The sequence below is a fragment of the Pongo pygmaeus genome, chromosome 15, assembly GCF_028885625.2.
Source record: "Pongo pygmaeus isolate AG05252 chromosome 15, NHGRI_mPonPyg2-v2.0_pri, whole genome shotgun sequence".
NCBI classification, from domain to species: Eukaryota; Metazoa; Chordata; class Mammalia; order Primates; family Hominidae; genus Pongo; species Pongo pygmaeus.
In genome coordinates, this window is record NC_072388.2 from 94944970 (window position 1) to 94964904 (window position 19935).

Genomic DNA, 19935 nt, shown 5'->3' on the forward strand with positions numbered 1-19935 from the left:
CTTCCCCCAGCTCTGCTTCTGAGGCACCCAGCGGACCCGGGTAATCTGCCCCCTCGTCGATAGAGACCATGGTCGCTGCTTACTCTGACCATATTTCCCCGCACTTGCCTTACTTCCCTGGACGTTGGGGTGGATTTTGGTGAGGTCTCAGAGAACCAGGAGACAGGCTGCTTATCTTCTAGAAAATCATGTTCACATTCATGGAAGGCCTTAGGTACTAGTACTTAGCTATGACCTTTGGAGACAAGGACTCCATCTTCCTGAAGACGGTAAAAATGTCCTGCGTACTGAAAGCAATTGGAGGGGCCTGGATTTGAACCCTTCTGTGTCAGAGGTTCCAAGTCTTCCAAGAAAGCAGAAGGCGCCCCGAGGCAGGTTATAGGGCCTACAAGGCGGGCAACTGGGCATGGGGATGGGTTGGGGAGGCGCCAAACGGCGGCAGGGATTGGGGGTATAGTGGTTTGACCACGACGTAACTACCTTCAGCTGCCAGGCCATCCTCCCGTTCCCTGGAAAATAGGAGGAGCTGGGAGTGGGGGACGGAGCAACCTGGGCTTCCATGATGAAGAAAGAGACAGCGCAGGAGCAAAATGTCCAGGAAGGACGGAGACAGACCAGAGGAAGGAGGAGGCGCCTCTTTCACCTGCGTCCCCAGGTCCCCATGTACGCCACGTGGGTGGGAGCGTGTCCCACACACCCACGCACCCACAGCCACATTCGCCACGCTACCGCCGCGGCGGGCTCACCGCGCGCCTCTGGGTGCCGATCCTCCACAGGCCACATAGCCGCCACCTGCTGCTGCATCCCCACTGCGGGGACAGGGGCATTCAGTGCCTCCCTCCGTCCCCCCGCCCCGCGAAGGCCTCCCATTCTCCAGCGCCAGGCGGAGGCCACGTCTTTCCCGGGCCCCCTCCCCAACGCCGAGAGGGAGGCGGAGGGAGGAGCTCGGCCCGCAGCCGCCGGCCCTACCCGCACTAGAGCTCCCCCTCCCCTCCCTCCCCTCCTTCCCCTCCCTCCCCTCCCTCCCCGCCCCTCGGCTGCCGCAGCCCGGCTCGCACCGCGCGTCAGCGTGGGCTCCCCGGAGCGAGTCGCTAGGTAACGGGGCTGGCTCCGCAGACCCGGGGCCGGGGAAGCCCGCGCGCGTCGTCAGCAGCGGCGCCGCGGGGCGAGGGGCGCACAGACCCTCCCCCATCCCGGCCTGCCAACACCTGGCTCGCGCGCAGCCCCGGCCCAGGATGCCTTAATCTGCGCCGATTGCTGCCGCCGAGGTGCCCCTACCCTGCAGGGACCCCGGCGCCGCCAGCCCCTTCCTCCTTTCCCGCAGGTGCGCACTGTTCTGCTTGCGGCCGGGTGGGCGCCCCGCCGCTGCGGTCGCGGTCTCCGCTGGTAAGCTGCGCTCTGGGGCTGGGGCAGGAAGCAGTTGGGGGCGCTCGAAGAGCAGGGCAGCTACGGCCACCGCGGCCGCCGGACCAGCCATGTGCTAAAGTTTCTGGGGCTCGGCGCCCCGCTGGGCGCGCAGCGCGGGGCGCAGAGGCGCTGTGGGTGGGGCAGCTCGGTCCTGCTGGCGCCGGCCCGCCCCCGGCCCGCGCGGGGTGCAGCTCTGCGCGTTCTCATGCTGTCTCTTTCTCTCTCTTTCCTTCCGCGCTGCCTCCCCGAGGTCCTCCCGCCGAGCCCCGGCGCGGGGCATGAGGAGACCCCGGGTGCCGCCTAGAGACGAGCAGGCTTCGCGCACACCTCGCCAGCGGCAGACGGGGACATGAGCAGCGCGCACGGGGTCCCGCGCCCGGCGGCCAGCCCTATCCGGCGGCGGCCCACGGGTCAACGCTGCCCGGGAGAATGAGGCAGGAGCGGGCGGCAGCCTCCTTTTTTTCCTCCTCCTCGCCTTCCTGCGGCTCCGGCGCTCCGGGTCCGGGCCGGGCTGTGGCTCTGCTGCGTGCCCCGCGCGCCCCTCAACCGCCTCCGGATGCGCTTCTCGGTAAGCCAGGCCCTCCGCCTCGCGAACAAAGCTCCCCTCGCAGGGCCCGGAGGCCGCCTCCGGGGCCCTGTCCTACCCTCCTTCCCCACTTACAGCCTGGAAACATTCGGGGCTTCCGATTGAATCCTTCAATTTCCCCTGCCCCGAAGCCCCGCCAGGAGGCAGAACTGCCCGGGCAGACCTGGTGCTTTCCTCTGCCTTCTGGAGAAAGATGCGGGTTTGACATGCAGGCGGGAGACCTGTCTGGTCTAGATAACGGCATGTGTATGCAGCTGGGTTCAGACTTAGCATTTGGGGGCAAAAACTCTTATTTAGTAGGTGTCCAGGCCGTGCCGGGCAGTGTCCCTCAAAGCCACTCTGGGAAATAGGTCCCCGTTTCTCCTTGGCCCAGATGAGGAAACTGAGGCTCAGAGAGGTTGAATGACTTAATCAAGGTCACAAGGTTAGGAAGTGGGAGACCAGGATTGGAAACCAGGGTACTCTACTTCCCTGCCAGACTGTTCCCTTTGTAACAAACACACCTGTCTCATTTCTTCTACTAACTGCTAACGTCTCAAGAGTCATTGCATGTGTGTGAAAATACTTGCTCCAATGAGTATCTGTTCTGATGAAATAAATTGCCTGTAGCAAGCACTTTTTGTCCATCCTGCCATCACGTTGCTGCCAGCCCCTAATGTGTACTCCAAGTGTAAAGCTACTTTTTAGTTCAGGTGAGAGGATAATATGTTTTCCTAGGTGTTCTCTTTCCTGGGGTTCTGTTTTCCCAGTCCTCTTGAAGGATGGAAAGGACAGTGGTTCCTCCTGTGTGCCCAGCACATGCTAGGCCTCAGAACTGCATCCTAAACCTTTCCCTGGGGGCAGGGCTCATCAAGGTTACCTGCCCCTGGTTTTGTAAATCTTGGAGATGATTACTTAACCGGAGCGGGGACTGATCCCAGATGGCCACTGTACAGGGGCTGGCCCAGTGTTGGCTCATATTTGCCAGCCCTCAGTGTCAGCAGAACTTCTGAGCCCCAAACACTTCTGAGCCCCAAAGAAAATGAGTTTTAATGCAGATACGATGCCTGATGCATGCCCCCAGTTCTCTGGCTTGCCACTGTTAGCTGTTTGCTTAAGTGCATTTAGTTAACTGTTTGCTTAAGTGCATTTAGTTCAATCCTGAAGGGGCAAGCCACATGGAATCAGTTGGTCCTGGTCTGAGGGGCTTGTTCCATTGGTGGAGTCACAGTGTTGAGCTCAGTTGTCTACACGTACATTTGTGTTGGTGCAGAGAAAGTCCCTTAGCAGTAGGGGCCTCTGTGTCTCTGTTAGTAAAGAGCAAGGGTGGACTGACCAGCCCCTCAGATCCCCTTCAGCTAAATGATTCTATGAGTGACAAAACTAGTAAGTTACAGGTTTGAGCTAGGGTGTCTTAGTCCAGTCATTTGGACGAACATTCTACACTGAATGGGTTGTTGATTTCCAAGAAGAGGACTTGGTTTCCAGGGAGCTGTGAGATTCAGGTTCAGCCCAAAAGTGGTGAAGCTCGAGCTGTGCTTAATAGATTATTTATTGGGCTAACACATAGTGGCTATAAAATGTTCCAAGCTACCAGATTGGGGTTATGGGATAGGTTAGGCCTTTCAGTAGGAGAGACGACATTAGCTCCTAAGAGCTGATGACATACAGTGCATTAACAAGATGCCCAGCAGGCTAGAAAGCAGCAAGCTGGTGAGCTTTTCCTGCCCCTCCCAAAAATAATCAGTCATATTTGCATAGGTAAAACATTCCCAGCACAATTACTGCAAATAAATAAAGTGATTTTTTTTTAGACTCTTGCAACTCCATTGGTTGCTGAGTATATTAGCGATGCGTGGAGCCGGCCTTAGCTTGGCTGTAGAGGGGCTGGGACAAGGAAGGTGGGCTGAAGGATGTTCAGACCCTGAGTTAGTTTTTGGCTGTGGATTAGAGCTAAATCCATCACTTTGACCTATGGGTCATTAATGGGGTTGTCATTGGTCTTTTTAAGATGTGGATTAATGAGCCTCTTAAAATGTTGCCGAATCCCAAATGAAACGGGCACGTCTCACCTTTTTCCCAGAAACTCGGCTCTCAGCGGGTTTTGTGACTGTTTAAATTCACAAAACCAGAGCAAAGCTTTCATTTTTGACAGGCTTATAGGGGTCTGCAAAGGAAAAATAATGCATCTTGTATAGGGATATTAATCTCCCAGCATTGTGTGTTTTAGCTTCTCATGATTAACTGGTAAGGTTTTGAATAAAAATGAATGCAGAGAAACAATCTTCATTAAGTTGCTTTTGAAAATGCTGAGGTAATTATGGAATAATGATTTTTGTGTCATAGATCATACTACTCATAGCCAAAGCTAGATTACATCACAAAACATTACTCTTGTTACTGATATTTATTTTTTAATTCATTAGTTTTCTCATATTTTTTGCTTTTTTTCTCCCAGTGTGAAAATAAGCCATCAAGAATAAATTCTTCCTTTTCAGTTTTTCTTTGTCTTAAACCCAGTTTTTTTTTTTCTGTGAGATCTCTAAAGCTGAACTCTTCCACACCATACATATAATGGCCTCATGTTAAAATATGTTTTAAGTGCCTCGGATTTCTTTTGGGAGAACAAGAGGGCTATGTATCATAAGTGAATAACAACGATGAGATATTTCCCTTGTTTGCTTACTATTCTAAGTCAGGGATTGAGACCATGCCCTCATGATTGCAGCTGCCACACTTAGCATCATGAGGACACAGCCCGAGTGCTGTGGCGTTTCTGCATCAGTGAGGATGCACACCTGGACTGATCGGAGTGTGGAGGAAAAGAACAGCTTCCAAAGGCCAGAAAACCTGGGGTTTATTCCTGACTCAGTTGTTAATTGGCTTTGTGGCCTTGGACAAATTATTTCCATTTGCTGGGTCTGGGTTTACATATATGCAATGGGTGTGTACGTTTGCACATATATGTGTGTGTATTGGTACCAGATGTCGCCCTCCAAACTCTAAGTTTGAAGAATCTTCAAAATTTGGGTATAGCTGGTTATTAATAGCTCCAGAATGCTCTGTACTTTAAGGTTACATAACATTCCAATTAGACATTCCTATAAACAATAAGAAATTGGTGATTATAGAAGATATGCTGTTTATTACCCTAAGTGGAGACTCCGTACCCTGAGTGTGTGAAGGAGGATGGAGCTTTGATCTTAAAGGTGATCATGCCGGCTTCCCTATCAGAGTCCCCTTGCACGGTAGAGGCTCAGCACAAATCTGAGAGCACTAGAATGAGCCATGACCCTCTCTAGGATCCGAGTGGCAGAAGATGCAAGAACCATTATGTAATTTGGGTCAATGGGGTAGGAAGAATATGACATTATATCTGTGTAGCTTTAGGGTTCAGGGGACTTGGAGATTTCACCTCAATCTCAGGCTGTTCCTGGAAGGTAAGGAGGGGAAGTATGTAATTACTGTTTGCAGTTGTTTTGAAAATGGAGAGTACTTTAGTTAGAGCCTTGAACTCAGCTGAAGCTGGGAAATGGCTTGGAAGAAGCTTGTCAATTTGGCAATGGTATTTTTTGCCAGGTTTTGTGTGCAGGCTTCCCTTGTAACATCTAAGGAAGTGTGTTGTCTGAGGTCAGGCTCCCTGGTGAAGCTGCAGTCATTTTCAGATAGAGAGGGCACGAGGAAGGAACCGCCAGCCCTTCAACATTTTGTCCTTGCAACTCCGCAAAGCAGACATTATGAACCCCGTGTTCTAGATGAGGAACCCAGGCTCAGAGAGCTGAAGTGTCTTTCTTAGTCTCTAATAATTATCAAATGGCAGAACCATGCAATGTTTTAAATGGACTCTGCTGGGGTTAAAATCAACCCGTGCTGGACCTCATTTCCACTGCTGCTGCCGTGTGTCTGTCTGGCAACCAAATTGTGTCCTTCCTCCCCAATTTCTAGATAACCGTGGCACTAAAAAAGCATGCAGATGATTTGACGTAAGTAACATACGGAGGTGATTTTGCTGTCAATAAACCTCTAAATTCACAGGATTTTTGTTAGTACATTAGATTTCTTTTAACTACACGAAGTCAAACGTGTCCATTTCCAAAAAGATTCCTAAATAAGCCAAGAGTAACCCTAAAAGGGTTAGTGCTAGTGATTCTTTGGGAAAAGCTAAAAGAATTCTCCTGGGTCCTACATTCATTCTCCTGGGTCCTGCATTCATCCCCCTGGGGTTCTGTGGGAGGTGAACACAAACTGACATATGCGACGTCAGTCTGAGGAGTTGTCGCTAGGCTGCTCCTCCTGAAAAAGGGACACAATAAAAGTTATGTAACAGAAGCTTTCAAAAGAACTGTTTCTCCCCCTCCAGGATGCCCATGAGTTAATCCTCCCCCAAACAACAGACTAGAGAAGGTATTCAGAGGAACACATGTAAGACCTTCACGGTTCACCTACAGCTCTTAGGAGTTTCTGGGACTCGGGAGGAAAGGTAGGTCTCAAAGAACTTTTCACGTTACTGAGTAGAGATGCCGTCGTAGCTGATGTTGGGGACAGCCTTCGGAAGGTCACCCATGTGAGTACAGCTGCTGCTGTTCTTCGCTGTAAGTGTGCAGAGCTGGCCAAGCATCCACCATTCCCAGGACCGGGTATTCCAGAGTCCTGTCGGTAACACTCAATTTACAAAGAGCAAAGGAAAATCCCTGAAATACTCTGTCGCCCCATCGCGTGGCTTTACATTCTGCTAATGATACTCAGGCTGGGTTTCTTCACCAGCAGTTGAGAATGCTTCTGTCTCTGACGCTGGCCTTGCCTGTGTCATGTGAGTGACGTCTTCACCAACAGAACTCTCCTTCCATCTCCCTTGGATCACTGAGCTGCTTATATGCCAAAAGCTTCAAGTTTCTTGATAGGTGATGAATGAGAAAAAGCAGACAGAATGAGTTAGAAAGCTTGACTATGCTTCATCTACAATCTTTAAAATACCACATCTCAGCAGTCAGCACAAGTTTTTGATTTGGTAAATGAGGAATAACATTGCGTGTCCTCGGTGCGGCCCATGGAATCTGCATCTTCTGCCCCCAAACTTTGAAAGAACAGGTGCCCCAGGGCTTCAGCTCTGGGCTAGATTTCTAATATGTGTAGTTACTAAAAAGTAGAAAATGCAAGAGTAGCTTTGCAGAATCACCAGAGAGGATAAGATAAGAAGACAGAGAAGTTCATAGCCTCTGATACATGATTACTGTGAACACTTATTCGGAGCATGGTAGTAGCTTATTTCCAGCAACGAGAAGCACAGAATAAATTCACTAAGAAATTTAGCTGTGTTTCTTGTTGTCTTTGTATGTGGCTTATGACAAGTACAGACGGCACTTCATGTAGTTAAAAACCTCCACCTTCCTAAGTCCTTCGTGGTGGCTAAGAGAGGCTAGGCTAAATGCCTTGGCGGACCCGCATTTTTGAAACCTGACTCCCAAGGTCAGGTGGTGGTCTTGGGGAGGGTCAATGTATTTCCAGGTGCTTCTGTTTCTTAATAATCTGTGATGAGCTGCTGTATGTACCTCATTTAGCATCACCAAGCAAAAGAGCAAGCAGAGAATGCCCAGGGCATTTTTCCCAACCTGCCACATTTCTCCGCCTCTGTCTGCTAATATGGTCTGGGGATCCTGATCCACTTCTTGATTCTTTTAATTCAGAAAATGGATGATAATGACAGTCATTTTTTAAATGATCAATATTGATAAGTCTTATATTTTTACATAAAGTGAATGCCCCCGAGAGCATCACGTGCAAGTTTAAAATGATTTATGAATGAATACAGTATCCTTTAACTTGTTCAGAGGGCTTTACTGAATACTTCTAAAACAGTACGTCCATTATCCTTTAACTTGTTCAGAGGGCTTTATCGAATACTTCTAAAACAGTACGTCCGGTTTTGCAGTGTTCAAGTCTAAAGGTGGAAGTGAAAGCCACATCCTGTGTTCTTCATCTGAAAAGGAGGAGTGGAAAAATACACCCGGCTTCTAAAAGGGAATGTTGAGACTGTTCCTCTCTCAGTTTTACTGACAAGATAACATTGCTTCGGTCTGAAAATTCTCTGTAGATGCAGCTTCTGCAGCAGGGCTGGTTGTCCTCCAGTCTGCTCGAGGACGTCCCTGTGGCAGTTGAGAGTGGCTCTGTCCATTTGTGCAGGCGTGGAGCCATCTCCTCCACAGAGCATGCCTCTGTCTGGTCCTGTCTGGTTACTAGGATCCACCCCTCCACACACACACACCATCATCCTTTCCTCAGACAGATGTCAGGGGCAACAGTTTAACAAACAGTTATGGAGCACTAGCTCTGGTCCAGGCACTGCTAGGCATTGAGGCTGCAGTGGTGGACACAGACAGCTGTAGTATGTCATAGGCTGCTACTGTTTCAGTAGGCCTGGGGCGTCACCCTCTGCCCTTTTTAAGGGGTCTGTTCAGAATCTGGAGGACTTAGCTGTTGCAGACTTGGAGGCACCCTGGGGCTGGTGGGGAGAGCCCAGGCTGGGCGGCAGGGGGCCTTCTGTCTCCTCTCACCTGGGTGCCTAGGGCCAAGCCACCCACCCCCCCACTCTGACCCTTCACTGGTTTCAAGTGCAAAGATTGGGTCACTGCAGGTTTTTTCCAAGTGTGATCCAGGGACCACTTCCATGGAAACACCAGGTGAGCTTATTAAAATGCATACGGGTGGACCTTGCTGCAGACTTGCCAAATTAGAACCTCTGGGGATGGGGGTGCCCAGAATCTATATGTTTAACACACTTCCAGGTCACTCTCACCTCGAGCACAGTGGTGTTCGAGAAGCACTCGTTCTCATGGGTGGCGGATCAGCAATGCCCCTCCCTGCTCTAAAGGACTCAGAATGTGGCACTCACCCCCATGCTGGCCACTCTTCCCACCTTCACCCACCGCCATGCTGTCCAAGCCATTCGACTCTCTCTTCACCACACTTCCCGCTCCTCCTCCTCTGCGCACTACAGTTTGTTTCCCATATGGTAGCCAGAGTGAGTCTTTTAAAGGATCTCATTTCTCCTCGGCTGGGAGATCTTCAGTGCCCCCTGTGCCCAATAGCCAGGGACCTTAAGGTGACCCTCAGGGCCCTGCACGATCTGGCCCTCCATCTCACCTCCTCTCCCACCACCTGCCCCCTTGCTTTCCTCTTCATGTCACAGCCCTAGAACCCACCCAGCTGCCAGGCATTCACTCCGAGGAGCCACAGGACCTGGGGACTGGCAAGGCAGGGTGCCAGCCCCGGTAGGTGGGGCAGAGCCCTGTGAAGCTCTGTTTTCTGTCCTGCCACTACGCTGAAAACCCCTGCAGACTGACACTCTTAAGCCCACTTGGGCAAATCTGTTTCTGGGCCTGCCCACCACCATAGTAAAAGTAAATTTAGAAGCAGCTCTTTAATTCCAGGCACCGTGTTACAGGGTGACTCATCATGGGACCGCATTGTCAAAGTGGCTCTAGAACTTTTTTCCGAGGAAGTTTCTGGATGTAGACTGCAGCCCTCTTGGGCTGGACTATTAACTCAGCCACTTTTGATCCCAGGGCCCTGTCATCCCTCCTTCTCTTCTTTCCACAAGTATTCACAAGACACCTGCTACGTCCAAACACTGTGGTCCCCACAATCTGTGTCTGAGTGGTTGTGTCTCCGACTGCCGCTCTTGGTTACAGATGAAACGATGTGGTCTGGAAAGTATTTCTCTGGCCTTTTTTTTCCCTCCTACTGAGAAATAGTTGCTCTGGCCTGTGTATCAACAGCAGCCCTCTTGGGGCCCAGGTTAAGCAAACTGCACTCGAAAGTATCAATCCCTTGGCAAGTAGGAGGGAAAGATGGACCATGTTGTGAGATTCACCTCCAAGGTGAGCTGAGTGCGTAACTGGAAGATCTGTGGGGTCTCTCAGATGGGATGCGTGCTCAGCGCGTGGAGCCAGGGCTTGGTTTTCTGAAAGCCAGCCTGCCCAGCAGTGCAAACGAGTGAAAAAGGCTGGGACAACTTCAGACGCTTTTGGGTCTGACATTGCAGATGCTTTACCTTGAATCATAAGGAGGGAAGCATTTTCACTCTCAGCATCCATCTTCTTTGGGATGCTTTCTGTGGACACATTGACCAAGCCTTCACTGAGAGGCCATTAGCAAAGTGGGGTGGAGGATGAAAGTAGAGATGTTCCCTGCCTTTTATGGATTCAGAGACAGTTGGGGAAAACGTGTTACGTAACTACCTGTAGCTAATTAGAGTGACTGACGTGCTCTGAGAAGACAGAGATAGGAAAGATGGGTTTGGTCGGGGGAGGGTGGAGGCGTTTGACTTGAGCCCTGAATGATGAGAAGGAATTTCTTGAGCAGAGATGAGCGGGAAAGGCCTTCTAGGTAGGAGGGCAAGTGTGAGCAGAAGCACAGAGGCCTGTTTATTGGGGAGAGGGGACTGTGTTATAGGTCTGTAGAGTCAGGCTGAGGCTGCGAGGCAGGGACAAGGCTGGGTCACTCCTGCTTAACTGGGAGTGGGTCTTGAATGCTAGATTAAGGAGGGTTCCATGTCTTACAGGTGACAGGGAGCTGTGGGAGGGGTTTGACTGAGGATTTGCATTAAAAAGATAGCTGGTAGCCCTGTTTATGACCCCCCATACCCTCTATATTATAGGATAGTGAAGATGTGTAAAACGTTCAGGAAGAAATACTGTGTGGGAATGAGCGTGGTTGTCCCGGGTATAACCTCAGGTACCGTTTCTCTGATTGCAGTGTCTCTGCTTGTCTGTATCTATTGACTAATCCTCTGGGCCCTGCTGCCCAGATCCCAACTCTGCCAGCCCTGCTGGGGCTCGGAAGGAAAGCAAGGTAGCCGCTGGCTTCAGCACTTGCTGCCTAGCCATCGTGGACTCTAGCCAACAGGAAATGGAGCGGGCAGTGTCCCAGCCTGATTCACCGAGCCATGGGTCTCCCTGTGCCTCTGCAAATGCATTCAGGCTGCTCCTGGCCTGAAAACAATGCTCCCAGACCTACATCCACAGCTGACAGAATCCAGGGCACACATTTGCCGGCCAGCTTCCCTGAGCTTCCCACAGTAGTAGGCTCAGTGGGTAGGAGAGGGGAACACAGTCTGGAATCAAGGCGTGTGCCACTCAGTGACCATTTGCTTTGAAATCAACGTGCTCGGCAGGGCCGGTGACTTTTGCAGGGCTGGCTGGACAAAGGGAACATGAAGAAGGGAAGAGTGTCTCAGGGTCACGGGTGGTTATACTACCCTTGAACTTCACCTTCTTATTGCTAAGGAGGAGAGAGAGACAGAAAAGCGTGTTCCACAAGCCAGTGGGCAAATTCTTAGCTGTTTTCTGTGGAGTCTGGGCCTGGCAGAGAGCCCTCTTCCTGACTGGCTGACTGCCAGATGGTGCCAAGGGCACGGCATCCCAGGCAGTCAGCCTCCTAGTGAAGATTGCCATCCTCTGGAGGGTTCCCCGACCCAGGACATGGGCCTGGAAAGGGAATGCAATTCCATCCTCCATGGGTCCCATTTACAGGTCAACAAATTGAGGCCAAGAGAAGAGAAGTGGAATTGTGGCCGAGTAGCACATGAAATCATTCGGGAGTCGGTCATGATCCTTGAGGCCGGCCAATGCCCAGTGCCCATTGCTGGCAGCAGTCCACCTCGAAATGGACAGTTTGCCCTCACACTGCCTTGCTGCCCACCAGGCATGGAGGATATGGCTTTCTCCTTGTTCATCTGTCTTCCATCTTGGAACCCAGTCCCAGAGCCAGGGGGCTGGGCATGACCCCTAGATGTCTGGCCCTTTGTTTGCTTCTTGGTTTCTGATGCTTGTGTGGAAGTTGAATGCAAGCAGAGAAAGGAATTTAGTAGCAAGTTATCAGAGCAGATTAGAATGGTTGTCAGGATCTGGGCATGGAAATCGATGGGGCTGAGTTCTCTGTTTGGAGCTCTAGGGCTCCTGAAATGCACCATCAGGTCCGGGAAAGCCTTTCATCCTGGTTCTCAGAGCCCCTAGTGCACACTTACGTATATGCATAAGTTTAAGCCAAACCGTCTCGTGAGATCATCATCACTGGCTCCATCTCCTTCTTTCAACTGTCTATTCCCTGGATCCTCAGTACCTGGGGTGAACCTTGCTTGGCACCTGGAAGTTACTCCTGGCCTGTTAGTGACTGGATGGGGGATGCAGTTTGCAAAGGGACTTGTGCAGCGGTCAGTCTGGCTGAGCTTTTGGGGCAGCCTGGTGCTCCTGACTGTTTCTCACCTTATCAAGGAGGTTCTCCTAAATGCATGAGAAGCTGATGACAGCTCTGCTGGCTGACTTCAAAACAGTAAAACCTTCAGGGCTTTATTCGGCAGATCTATAAGTACAGTTCCTGCTCATAAAATGCATCCATTACAGCCCCGTGCAACATAAAGGAATTGTTTGCAAACTTTCCCAGGTTATTACCCCCAAACTTAGTAAATATGTGTATTGGATAAATAATCTTGGGAGGCCCATAAATTATTGCAGTTTTGGACAGAACTAATCTACCTGCTGGCACATTTCATAGGTTTCACCACCTTATTGACTCTCATTTTAATGAAAGAGGAGAGCAAAGCTATAAAAACTATCCTCATGGGTTGGGGACCCGACCAGATGATGGATGACAAAACAGTGTAGAAAATGTATGAGTTCTGTGTGGTTATTCAGGGTAATCATTATTAAGACATTTTGAGCATCTGACCTCAGTTCCTTTTGTTTTCCTGGGCAAGGACCTAGTACCTCCCAGATTCTGCTGCACTTGGCTGGCGACACTCTGTCCCTGCAATCTCACCATTGGAATGGCAGTTCTTCAACAGGATTTTGATGGCTGTCACAGTCACTTTGGGGGACATGCACCTTTTATTTGAAGCTGTTCTTTGAGTCAGATTGTGAGGCACTGGACAGACCTGGATTGAAATCTGAGCTTATCCTCTAACTCCCTGTGTGATTCTTGGACAATTTGCTTCAGCCTTTGTGAGTCCTGTTTTCTCTTCTGAAAAATGGGCATAATAACAACAATTAATGGTAATCCCAGCTTTGATTAATATTTGCTGGGTGCTTAACGAGGTAGGGACCCTGTGCAATAAGTCCTTTCCATGGACTCTTTCACTGAATGTGTACAGCGCTTGATAAAGGAGTTACTTTTATTATTTCCATTTTACAGATGAAAATACTAAGCCTTCGAGTATGTATTGGTGCATACAAAAACACCTCAGATAGTGGTTTCGAACATGAGTGATCACTTATTTTGCTCAGCTAGGTGGCCTTGCTGCAGGCCTCATGTGAGGCTGCAGTCAGACTGTGGCTGGGGCTGGAATCGTCTGGGAGGCTTCCTCACTCACATGTCTGGCCCCTGAGTGAGAAGGGGCGCACAGCCTGAGGGTGGGAGCGGGGAGGCTGGTACAGCCGAGACTCTCCATCGCTCTGTGGATGCTTCGTGTGGCTGGGTAGCTGTACTACCTACCTGTAGCCTAGGGCTCCATTGCCCCAAGAGAGGGCAAGAGGTTGTAGTGGGTGGGGGTGTCTGTCTCTATCCTCTTAGGTGATTGAGCCTCAGAAGTCACATAGTATCACTTCCAGCATGTCCTTAGAAGCAAGTCCCTAAAGCCAGCCCATATTCAAGGGGATAGGGGGGCAGTTAGACTCCATCCTTTGATGGGAGAAGTGCCGAAGGATGCCAGTACGTTTGAAGCCACCACGGAGTGCTTAGGTGACTTACACAAGGTAGACCGTTGCAAGGCAGCAGAGTGGGGTGTCGGATCCCGAGCATGGCCGTCACCCCTCTGCAGTGTAAAGTGTGAAGCACCACGGGCCCCGTGAAATAGGACCTCTGTAAGCATGTGAGCTGTTTCCCCTTCAGATGTCCTTTCTGAAGAAGGAAGCAGAGCTGTGTGCGAGTCCAGCTGCTGCTCCTCAGCTTCAAAGAGGCCTTGATCAAACCCTTGGGGCAGACCACCTCCCTTCCCCTCCCCTGCTGTCCCTGGCCTCCCTTCCCTTCACCTGGAGCCACATTCTCACTTTCTTGGGTCCTGGGCAATTCTGTTTTCATGGGCCTCTTCCTCCATAAAAAGAAAAATTAAAAATTATTTCTTAGGACTGAGCTGATATAAAGATGAACATATTAATGTTATATATTAAAACATTTTCTTCCACCCAGAAGTTCATTGTTTTCCTTCTGATTTTAAATTGGAACATTTCTGTGGGCCCTGGGCACTGTGCCTGCTGCATCTGAAGGAGAAGTTGGCTTGCCCTTCCCCCTCCACCCTCACCACCTCCTCCACCCTCACCGCCTCCTCTCCCTCCCTCTCCTCCTCCTCCGCCTCCGCTATTCACTCTCCTGCCCTGGCCACCACTTAGCAGGCTGCTGTCCTCTCCTAGGCTGTGAACTTTCAGGTTCTCTGCACCCTGGGCAAGCCCCATGCCTGGGAGCTGACTGTTCCCGGTAACTCTGGCTTTCCTGTGTCCTGGTCCTTCACCAAGGGTAGACCTCCCTCGTGAGGAGTAACTTAAGCAGAGACTCATCTTCCCTGTAAGCCCACGGAGCCGTCACCCCTGTCTGGCTTCTGGCTGGTCTCTCATAGCAGAGTACGGGAAGTGCCTCCCTTCCTGTGCACCTGCAGGGGTGGTGGCAGCGCAGAGATGGCTGCTCTCCTGGCTCCTGCGTCTGACACCCCAGCCAGCCCATCCATCCATGAATCCTCCACTCAACCATTTAGGAAACAGCTTTTTACTGGTGAGCATTTCATGAGGCCTATCTTGTCTCCTTCCTCATGGAATTTAGAGGGGCACAAAGACAAAAAAAAAAACTGACAAATGATTCTAAGCAATGGGAGATTTTTTTCCCCAAGGGATGGGGTCTCACTGTGTTGCCCAGGCTGGAAGGCAGTGGCTATTCACAGGCGCAATCATTGCACACCACACCCTTGAATTCCTAGGCTCAAGCACTTCTCCTTTTTTAGCTTCCCAGTAATGGGAGATTTTTTTATAAGAAATTGGCATTTCATGGAAATTGAAGCAAGAAGTGTAGTCTGGCTTCGTGAAGGAGAAATGAAGCCATCAGCGACAAGGATGTCTTCCTTCCTCTGTGTCTGGAGCCCCAGGTCTCACCATCTGGTCCCCTTTGTCTCTAACCTTCCTCTCCCTCTTCGGGTTTTTCTTCTTGTCCTCTGAGCATATGGCCAGACAATGGTCACCCCAGTATGGCAGCCCCAACCCTACATTTGTGTGGTCTTAAAGCTCGCTCCATCTCCCTGGGGCCTAACTTCCCAGGAGAGAAGTAGAGTGGCCTGGCTTGGTGAGGAGCCCTCTGCTCTAAACAGCTGTGGCTGGGAGGTGATGTCACATGGTAGGGAAAGCTGTCCCTTGAGGCTGTCACTGGGACAGTTTCCCCAGGTAGCATGTGCAGGAGGGGAGAGAGAAATAGCATGTTTGCTACACCTTTGCCTCAAAACCAATTTCTGGTTTAGGGTGGTGTTTGCCAGCCTTTTGATGTCCACAGAAGAGGATATTTGTTTAGTTGAGAAATTGGTATAAGATTGCCCAATTTTAATCTGCCCTCTCTCATCAGCATGTGATAAATAATTTAGAAAACAGGAAGACCTTAATATTAGAATCATAAAAGTATTTTAAATTTATTCATTCATCAAATTAATCAAATGTAATTAAATTAATCAAAGTGTATTGTTGTTGGTTTTCCCATTTCACCTCTGACAGCTGAGACTTTGGTCACAGAGCTGAACAGGTCTGTGGGCTTACACCGGGACCCGCAGCACGTGGAGTCCTCAGAGATCATTTTTAACAATAATAATACAACCCCGACAGCAGCAAAAAGAGTCGACCTGTATCTGGAGCCTGCTGAAGTTGGGGGGCAGGGAAGCGACATGATCTAGTCTGTGATTTAGAAAGATAGCCCGTCGGCCATGTGGAGGTTGAACTAACATTCGCAAATTAGAAATCTGTGTTGGCAAACACTTTTAAATAGAGCAAATGTTTGGCATATGCAGACACACTCAAACTGACTGATTTCTGAAAGTGCATCCCCATTCGGAAGCTAGAGCCAAGGTCCCACTTGCTCGGGGGTTTTCCCTGGAGCTTGAGAGGAACCTGTCACTCACCCACCTCTGAGTCTGAAGACACAGGCTGCCAGCGGTCGTGTTCATGACGTCAACTTTGATGGTTGATTCCTTTTTTTGGAGAAAACCACTGGCTTGTGGAATAATTTTCACCCTCTCTCCACAAGAGCCCTGCGATTCATATAAGTTCTGTTTATAAAACCCCTTCGTGGGCACAGGTCAAATTTAGCAAGTCTGGGATAGAGCAAGGCTTACTGGCCCAAAATGGCTGATGAGGAAAAAGGCTTAGATACCCGCAGGAGCCTGTCCAGGGCCACACAGCTCCTAAGAGATGGAGCAGGAATTGGACCAGAGTCTCTGCTGCCAAGTTCATCTCCCTATTACTATACACTCACTACACATGCAGTTGGGAGGCTGTTCCTGATCTTGGCTCTGTTGTCTGTTACGTGTCCTAGCTGGGTGCTTAGTCTCCTAGGGTTGCCATAACAATACCAAAAGCTGGGTGGATTAAGACAACAGAAATGTATGGCCTTGTAGTTCTGGAGATGGGAAGCCTGAAGTCCAAGTGTCAGCAGGGCTGCGCTCCATTGGAAGGCTCCAGGGCAGGATCCCTGTCTCCTCCCGGTTGCTGGTGGTTGCCCGCAATCCTTGGCATTCTTGCCTTGTAGCTACACCACTCCAGCCTCTGCCCCTGTCTCCCTGTGCATCTATTTGTCTGTGTCCAAATCCTCTCTTTTTCTCTTATGAAGACGTTAGTCATTGGGTTTACTCACCCTGACTCATGTGACCAGATTTTAACTTGATTGCATCAGCAAAGGTGCCATTTCCAAACAAAGTCACAGGTACTAGCAGTTAGGACTTGAGCATATCTTCTGGGGGGACACAGGTCCCCTATGACACTGATGCACTGCCAGGGGGCCCCTGGTGGACCATGCTGTTACCCAGAAGTTTCTGTGCCTGGTCAGTGTTCTCCCGTCCCTGGGTTCTCCTCAGTCCCCTGCTCAGGCCCATGAGATGCTTCCAGCAGGGGCTGTGCTCATGAGTCCCTCTGCCAGGAGGGGCATGAAGTCAGCTGCTGCCAGCCTGGGGACGGGTTGTGCCGCTTTCGCATCTGTTTGAGATGCTGCAAGTGCGTGGCCTCAGTGAGTGGGTGGCAGTGCGAGCACATTGTGTGTTCTGGGGAGCCGGGCCACCTCCGGCTGGATGTGTCGCCTTCCTCAGGGCTCCTGGCAGCACCTGGTGCATTACTGGGTCGGGGTATCATTTTGATCTCAGGGTGGCCGAGGAAGCTATGTTTGGGGAAGTGGCATGGAGCTTAGACATTCGAGCTGGCCTGATTCTTTTTCCCCACCAGATGACAAGCATCTCTAGGGCAGGGATGCCTGGCCATCTCCATTTCCCCTCCAGCAGTTTCAGGCTCATGGGAGCTGCCATGTTTCTGCAGCTTTAGTCCCACATTGCTGTGACCCTGTGAGGCTCCCCTGGGCAAGTCTCTTCACTCTCTGAGCACCCTGCAGGGCTGCTGTGGGGTTCCATGAGATGATGCATTTTAAAACCATGCACGACTTGAAATGCCCGCAGCTCTCCTTATTATCTTGGAGATGCCTCAGGACAAAGTGGCAGGACCTGATTGAAGAATAGGGTTGAAGACAGCACCTCGATATGTCTGGTGGTACAGGGATAGGTGGCCATGTAGCCCCAGTGGGAGCCACTTATAGGAAAAGGTGGTAGATTTGGGCAAGGAGGTGGCCCCTCTGAAAACCTGTTGCAGTTTCAAGTGAATTTCTGAAGATGCGTCAAGTTTTAGATCTACTGAGTCTGCAGTGACTGTGGCCAATGGGATGGGAAAATTTTCTCACTAGAGACCAGAGAGAGGGAACACGGACTCTCCAGAGAGTTTCATGAGGGTCCCTGCCAAGGACTAGTGGAAACCCAAGCAGTTGGGGACAGGGATAGTGGGAGAGGTGGGAGGCCACATGGGATCTTGGAAAAGAGGAAACTTCCTTTTGTCAGCATGGGAGGCAGCCTGGGAAAGTTAGGGTTGCAGGATGGGAATCCAGGGTTTCAGGAGGCAGGAACCTGCAGCAACATGGCTGGGCAGTGCTGTCAGCAGACCCAAGAATATTGACTGCTTGTCCTGTGAAGGAAAAATTTGCTGCAAAGTGGAATCAAAAGTGACCAGGGGCCAACAGGGAAGGGGCCGCCCTCACTCCTTATGGCTCTAAGGGGTTGGGTCTGTCCTCAGGTTCTGCGTGTGTCCCTGATTCCTAAAGCCACCTGGATGCTCCCTGAGAGCAGGAGCTGCTTCTGAAAGACCATGGATCTCCCCCACCACACTCCCCGTCAAGCAGCCAGCGGAGTGCCAGGGGCATAGCAGGTGCTCATTTAACAAAAACAGACAAGACCCGTTGCCAAAGGCAGCTTTTGCTCAAGTGCTGGAGTTCTCAACCCAGCTGTCTATGAGAATAACCTTCCCAGGAGCATTTGAAAAATGTGCATGCCCAGGCCTCCTCACTTTGTATGAATGATGCAGTTGGTCTGAGCTGGAGCCTGGCACCAGGCATTTTCAAAGCTGTTCATGGACACCACATTCATTGTTAAGATTCACCACCAGCTTCGAATTGTGGCTGCACTATGTGGGCACATGCCCGGTCTTTCTGGGCCTGTTCAGTCATTTGCAAATAGCCTTGCAGAAATGTACATGGTGGGTCCAGTGTGTGCCTGGCACACAGAGCCACCCTGGCTAATGCTGATTCAAATTCGCAAGATGATTTTGCCCTGTTATGGTGGATAGCTCCCCTGTGGAGATGACTGCTCAGGGAAACTGGCAGATTTCCAGAAGAGGGAAGAGGAGCAGCCATTGCTGATTGGCTCATCCAAGCTGGGTTAGCGTCTGGCTTCGAGCACTGGTTTAAGGTGAGCATTAAGGTCCCGTGGGATGTTGAGCGTGTTTGAGGAGGAAGAACACATCTCCTTGGTCTAGGGCTCCTTTCAATGAAAAATGCCATTTTGTCAGAAATTCCCCTCTTTTGGGATCAGGCAGTGCATTTGATGTTAACAAGCTCTCATTGAACACACGCTATGTGCTGCATCTGTGCAAGGGCTTGGGGACCCCCTAAATGAATTAGACAAATTAGACAAAGTCATGCCCTGTTGGAGCCCAGTGGCTTTTGGGTCCCCCTTCCCCAGGCACCTTAATCCAGGACAGCCACACTAGCAGGAGGAGGGCGGGGAGGGAGAGATTCACACGTGAGGATCAGGATTTGTGAACTTGAAGAAGAGCAGGGTTTGCGGGGCCCCTGGCAACAGTCCTGCTTGTCGAAACACTTTTTTCTTGGTGTAAACTGTTCCCAGTCGATTGAGAAAGAAGATTTGGAACCAGGCCCATGACCTTCTGCAGGTGCTGAGCTGTAGGTCTATAGATTGTCGGAATGTTACATAAAACAAAAAGCCCCTAAGGCCATGCCTGGAAGAGCAAGCTCTCCCACAGGTCGGCCTCCTTGTCTGCATATTGCACAGCTTCAAGAGATCTTAAAAGAAAGGACTGTTTTAAGCAAGGGTCAGATGGGATTGGGATGACGCACAGGGAAGGTGTAGATGCGATTGCAGTGAAGGAGAGAGTGAGGACCCAGAGACCTCCTGTCCTCAGCCACAGGTGGCTTCCTCTTGGAGTCCACAGCACGTGCATATTGGTGCAGGGCACTGCGGGATGGAGTGTTCATCCCCGCCACACGTTCCTGCTGGGCACCACCTCTCTCCTGGCGATAGGTTGGAGCTGAGGGCACAGAAATGGCCAAGGCAGGGAGTCAAGCCAGACAGCCAGCATCTCCAGAGAATGGTGACAGATGTCTGCCAGTTAAGTGCAGGA

General features: G+C 50.7%; 1 protein-coding gene across 2 annotated transcripts in view; it reads left to right on the forward strand.

The window, feature by feature from the left end:
- The first annotated feature begins 1091 nt into the window (after positions 1 to 1091).
- Positions 1092 to 19935, forward strand: part of TUNAR (TCL1 upstream neural differentiation-associated RNA) — a 49368-nt gene continuing 30524 nt past the window's right edge. Inside the window, exons 1-3 of one of the 2 annotated variants that reach the window (XM_063652049.1) lie at positions 1092 to 1386; positions 1658 to 1975; positions 6333 to 6452. Coding sequence is in view for 1 of the 2 variants with exons in the window: in XM_054449664.2 (XP_054305639.1) it covers positions 1964 to 1975 (12 nt within the window). In the remaining variant the exon portion in view is untranslated. The remainder of the gene's footprint in view (positions 1387 to 1657; positions 1976 to 6332; positions 6453 to 19935) is intronic. The other variant, XM_054449664.2, reaches the window with a different exon arrangement.